This window comes from Nicotiana tomentosiformis, chromosome 3 (genome assembly GCF_000390325.3).
Source record: "Nicotiana tomentosiformis chromosome 3, ASM39032v3, whole genome shotgun sequence".
Taxonomy (NCBI): domain Eukaryota; kingdom Viridiplantae; phylum Streptophyta; class Magnoliopsida; order Solanales; family Solanaceae; genus Nicotiana; species Nicotiana tomentosiformis.
This window is the reverse complement of record NC_090814.1, coordinates 71,033,551-71,039,550: the sequence shown is the minus strand read 5'-3', so window position 1 is coordinate 71,039,550 and position 6,000 is coordinate 71,033,551. Positions and strand designations below refer to the sequence as shown.

At 36.4% G+C, this 6,000-nt stretch overlaps 1 protein-coding gene and 1 pseudogene across 4 annotated transcripts in view; one reads left to right on the top strand and one right to left on the bottom strand.

The window, feature by feature from the left end:
• Positions 1-1,364: 1,364 nt before the first annotated feature.
• On the top strand, positions 1,365-2,973 carry LOC104099659 (acyltransferase Pun1-like; annotated as a pseudogene).
• Positions 2,974-3,131: 158 nt separating this feature from the next.
• Positions 3,132-6,000, bottom strand: part of LOC104099667 (polycomb group protein EMBRYONIC FLOWER 2) — a 28,044-nt gene continuing 25,175 nt past the window's right edge. For all 4 annotated transcript variants that reach the window (XM_009606742.4, XM_009606726.4, XM_009606733.4 and 1 more), the window contains 3 exons: positions 5,210-5,289; positions 4,019-4,108; positions 3,132-3,516 (listed from right to left, as the gene is read on the bottom strand). In XM_009606742.4, the coding sequence (XP_009605037.1) occupies positions 3,393-3,516; positions 4,019-4,108; positions 5,210-5,289 (294 nt within the window). In that variant the 3' untranslated portion in view covers positions 3,132-3,392. The remainder of the gene's footprint in view (positions 3,517-4,018; positions 4,109-5,209; positions 5,290-6,000) is intronic.

The window sequence follows — 6,000 nt, the reverse complement described above, 5'->3', positions numbered from 1 at the left end:
TAATTGATTCTTTCCTCATTTGTAAGTATGAGCTATTCCATCGTACCTGATGTGGGGCTATTCTATGATGATCAGTTCTTAGACTAACAGGCACGATACCAGTATGTTCAATCCCGAGGGTGTTTCACATATCATCTTTACATGTAATTCTTCACTTTTCTCATAACTTTGCTGACAAATGTCGTCGTTTAATAGACCCATGTGACAAGTCTATTTTTCACTAATACACGCGAACGGTACCCTTATTGTGTTTGTGTGTCAAAAATCATGTCACGGCGTACCTATGGTTAATGACACTTTATTACTTATTATTTAAAGTTAATTGGTCAAATCACGTAAATGCACACTTGAATTAGGATTTATGTTGGGGCGTATCCAGCCCTTTACTACTGGATTCATCTGAATCCGGTACCTTCGGCGCGGAATACAAACTTATGTATAAAAATTTATTAAAATTATAATAATAGTAGATATGAACCCATAACTTTAAAAATATGATAGGTTCAATATTAAAAATCTTAAAAATTATACCCATAAAATTTAAATTCTGGATCGGTCTCTGAATGTGTGTATCATAGTTATACCACGCTAACTATATTCATAACCATGATAATTGGATTATTAACATGTGCCTAAGAGCATACTAACGGTTCTCTCTAGGTTTTGCTCTTCTAGATTGAATCTGTCCGGAGAAAAATCCCAGACCCTTTTTCTTAGCCCTTTTCTGCCCCCACACCCCACCCCGACCCCCCGGGTCCCTTTTTGTGCTTGAGTACCATTTCCAATTACTCCCTTTTTTATCTTTTATTATTGGTCTTTTTCCTAAAAGAAAGCTTCCTCCCTCTTTCATATGTGATTGTGTAGTATTTATCTTATGTAATATTCTTGGTGAGCAAGCTATGATTTTTTGTCATGTAGTTAGATGAAAATTGCCAAGAAAGTGGGTGGTGAGTGATTTATGGAGTGGGTAAGAATGATGAAGTGGTAGAATATTATTTAAAAATGTTATTCTTACTAAATCAAAATTGTAAAATAAAATACTAATTAGCTACTTTTAATTTAAAAATTATAAAAGAATAATTTAAAATAGTTAACTTACTAAAATTAAAGAAAATAATATTTCTTTGATGATTCTTCTTTCCTTTTGTAAATGAAAACAAAACTTACACTAAAAATATGACTTTTTTTATGGTTTTCGATTTTCTTAAATAAAACCCACTAAATTGAAATAAAAAGTCTAAAAATCAAGGTAAGAGTCTAAAAAGAAAAATTTTACGCTAAAAGGTTGCAAAAGCCGGATTCAATAAAAAATTAGGTGATCACATACAGCATTGCAACCTATATAAGTAGTGTAAGACGATGGCAATGGCAGAATATAATTTGTAGCAAAACACATTGCTTCCCCACTAATTGATCGAAGTATCAAACGCAGAAAGAAATCATAAGATGGCTTCATCATCTCCTAATCCCACCCCTTCTGCATCCATAATCTCAGAGAAGCTCATCAAACCCTCCTCTCTAACTTCTCCTACTAAAAGATGGCACAAGCTCTCCTATCTTGATCAAGCCTTTAGTAACATATACGTTCCCTTTGCACTTTTCTACACCAAAAAACAACTAGATGATGTTTCAATGGATCCTACTAAAATATCTTATATTCTTGAAGACTCATTATCCAAAACACTATCGTCATATTATCCATACGCGGGAAGACTTAAGGATAATACTATTGTGGATTGTAATGATGCTGGTGCTGAGTTTGTACAAGTCCAAATCAATTCCCCTATATCTGAATCACTTCAATGGCATAATAATGCTATTGAAGAGATGATATTTCCACAAGGGTTGCGTTGGTCTAATTGTACAAATCGTGCATTAGTTGTAGCTCAAATCAGCTACTTCAATTGTGGAGGAATAGTTGTCAGCATGTGTATATCCCACAAAGTTGGAGATGGACAATAGTGGTTACAATCTTTTTAAGGACTGGGCCATGACATCTCGCGAGCCAAACCAGTTAACAAAACCTCGTATGTACTATGTCGAGGAATCTATCTTTCCTCCGCCACCTAGTGGTCCTTTCCTATCCCCACTTTGCACATCCAACAAAGATGAAAGCATTCACAGAAGGTACACTTTTTCTGGCCAAAAACTTGATGAACTTAAGGCCTCAGTAGCTGCTAAATCAAGTGTCAAAAATCCGTCGCGCAATGAAGTTGTCAGCGCACTTCTCTTTAAAAGTTTCGCTGCTGCAGTAAAAGCAAACTCTGGTAATCCACTCCAACCATGGGTCATGACTCAAACTTTTGACTTGCGAGAGCAAAAATATTGTGACAGTGTCTTTCATATCTATACTCACTGAGGAAGACATGACATTATCAAATATAGTGACCGAAATGAGAAAAGGAAAAGAAACATGTCTGCAGTAGAGATAATGCCAGAGATAATCTACTTCTTATAAAGAGTTTCTTGAGCTAGCATCAAAAGAGAACATTCTTCAAAACTCAAGAAAATGCATTTCATTTTAGCAGCTTAGTGAAATTTCCACTTCATTAAATCGGTTTTGGCTGGGGAAAGCCTGCAAAAGTGAGCATACCAAATGGCCCAAATAACAGATTAATCATCTTGGTGGGTAACCAAAGTGGAGGGATTGATGCATTTGTGTCACTGAGATAGCAAGATATGTCTGTCTTTGAATATGACGTGGAGCTTCTTGAATTTGCTACTCCAGTTCCAAATTTTTAGAGGATCAACATCATGCTTTTGTGTGTGTCTTGTATTTTTTTAGGGTAATAAGCTTGTCGCAGACCTACTTTTGCTGTTGAGTTCCCTCCAGGATCATAGTTGTCTTTTGTTGATATGCAATGTATAGAATACATCTTCAGGACTAGAGAATAAAGGATAGCAAACACTTGTTTTTGGGTAAATTCAAAATGTACCACTGAGAATTGCAAAAAGAGCTCGAACATAATCGCGTCTTATGGGGCGCAAAAGAAGCTCCTTTTGAGGAATATTTACATTTTGGTATCTGTACTTGCCGCAGAAGTGAATGGAAACACAGCTGCCTAAGCATTTGATTGTTAACAAGCATCGTCTGAAGGTATCAGACTGAAGAGAGAGAGAGAGAGAGAGACTGAAAAAGAATCAGACTGAAGGTATAATAGAGCCCTTGAACAATGTGAATCATTAATTTCTAATTTAGAACGGCAGATGCCACTGTATGACCTCTATAAAACATTAAATTAGCGTATCTTACCCTTAAAAGACAAAAAAGTCATCTAGCCACGATAACATTAAGAAAACAGACGTTGAAAATTCGGAGATGAAGATCCAGCCACAAAGCTGTATCACTACCAAATCCATTGCTAGATTGTGAAATATTGTCACACGGGTATTCAGCTTCTAGTAGAATCATTGTCTTGGCTTTGGAATTGCTCTAGTATTAGGTTACAATTGTTGATTCCACGCGCATCAATAAGACCATGGTTCCACAGTTTGACCATGAATAATCTCCAGCACCTGCCATAAAACACTGGATTATACATAAAAGCTACACTAGAGATGAGGAAAAACGAGTAAATGCTACTGTAGATGATGAGCAATTATCACATATTGAGATAAACCTAAATCGGCAATTTTAAGGGAAAACCAGTGCCACTAAAATGTCTAGACATTTGTTGATGGCACTATAACTACTACATCAGATCTGAGAAAACATGTATTTATGTGACAAAACCAACAATTAATTTGTTTGCATGAGTAAAGAAAAATGAGCCACCCAAAAAACTGTAAATAAGATAAACAAGCTCAGAAATTCCCAATAAGCATCGTGATCATGAAATAGACCAACATTCTAATACATATTAGTAGTGTTCAACAAAAAACAGAGCAGTTTCTTTCTGGGAAACATACAGGATCTCAGATGAACCAAACAAAGGCACGATATAGGTGTATGGATTGGATAGCATCGGATAGAAATAACAGTGAAATGTCGACACAAGTAACTAAGAAGATTAATTACCACAACAAGGCCGGTGCTCGGGCGAACTCATCACCATGCAGCTTTGAAAAAGCCTCACATGCCCAAGGAATGTGACCATCTGCCAACACCCTGCCACAGTAACAGTTACATGTTATACAAATATAAAAATATAGAAAATAAAGAGGAAAGGTCGCACTTTAAATAAACTGAGACTCAAAATTAACAAATTTCTGAAACTAAAGGGGAATGAGCCAAGAAACAAACTCATAGTAGCCCAACTTGAATTAGAAGCTTCTCTATAGTACTTAAGCTCCTCTTCTCACCCCCAGACCCACACAATCCTCTTGTTCCACCATCAATTCTCCCTTTGTTGCTCTTTACATCCAGCAGAAAGGGAATTCAGCAACCGAACTTTTCCAACAGGCATCCCTTTATCACCAGCAAGTATGCAATTCAGCACGAGAAGACCACACTTGTTGCCCTTTGTTGCTTTATACAACTTTTGTTTTTTGCTTAATATATTATTATTCTGATAATTTTACCAGTCTGCTTGTGCATGAAGAGGGAAGAAAGACAGACCCAACTTCAAAACACATTTACTTCAGTGAGAAGTTCGTGTAACTTTATAAGAACAGAGAAACAGGTTAGCTGCTTCTCGAAAACCCTTAAATGACGCAGCATTTTCCAGAAGTTCTCAAAAATGTCTATTTGAAAGCATCAAATAAAGGACGGCCTTCTCTTTTTCAAGGAACTCTTCTTTTGTCTTCTCTTTTCCTATTTTCCAGGCAGTAGATGAAGGTACAAGGTGATGTCACTCTCATACTGAAACTAGCAAGTTGGCTGGTAACCAATGGCATTTACTCGCTAATATAACATTGTTTTTGGTTAAACGAAGATGAAAGGTAGCGGAGGGAGGTGGACTGGTCTATCTACTTCCCTAAAACGATTGTCCCGCCCTTCTCTTTTGCACAATGGTAAAGAAGTAAATGAGACTTACCTTCTTATCACTCCACCTATTTCGGGGAAGGTTGGAGAAGCTAATCGCAGATTGTTGCACTTTTACTACATTCCTAAGTTACCCACCATCTACTATTACTTCACCGGCCCTCCCTCTTCACCCAAACAGAAAAAAAGAGCGGACGATACACACATCTCCATACCCCAGCACTCTGAATAATAATAGGAAAAACCATACAAGCAAATAAAATCACATACAAAATAAGATAGTACCTTTGCTTTCTAACAAATGAGTTCCACAGATGCATCATTTGCTTCTCATCTTTGGTAACATCCACGAAATCATCAAGCATCTGTAATATGTCTCAGGTTAGTTGAACAATTTCTTCAAATAACTTATACAATCAAAATCTTGCCTCTTGAATTAACTAAACTTTGCAGCAGTTCCCAAGGGAAATCAGTTGGAGGGAACAATTTGGGTAACCTTTAGTAGTTCTCAAATGCATTATATTAAAGCAGCTTAAGGAGTTCCATGATTCTGCCTAACATTCAAGTTGAGACTATACAGTTCCTTCAAATGACAAGCAAGTATTGGGCGAAAAACGTTTATCATCCAGTCAGAACAAGACATCAGAACACACCTTTCCCTAGTTGGTTTCAGTGGTCGATATTCATCCAAACCATTCAAAATACCATTTTCATTCATATGAAGAAAAATCAAAGGCGATTTGCCTAGTCTGTATCAGATTTAAGGAAAATGGTGGATCATGAATAGATAACATTCTGCAAAATGCTCAGACCTTGATTTTAGTTTTAAGCAATTACAGGATATATCCTTTAGATCAATGAAATTTACCACTTATCAAAAGTTAAATGAGATTTTGATTCAATTACTCGGCTGTTAAGAAGATTACAACTGCATCAGCAGCAAGCCATATTGACGCTACTGCTTGCTGATAATTTTCAAAACTCTAGTATACATGGGACAATATAACTCACTGACACAATATAGAGAAATGTAATACATATGTCCCTCCAGGATCATGAATAAATAACATTCTGCA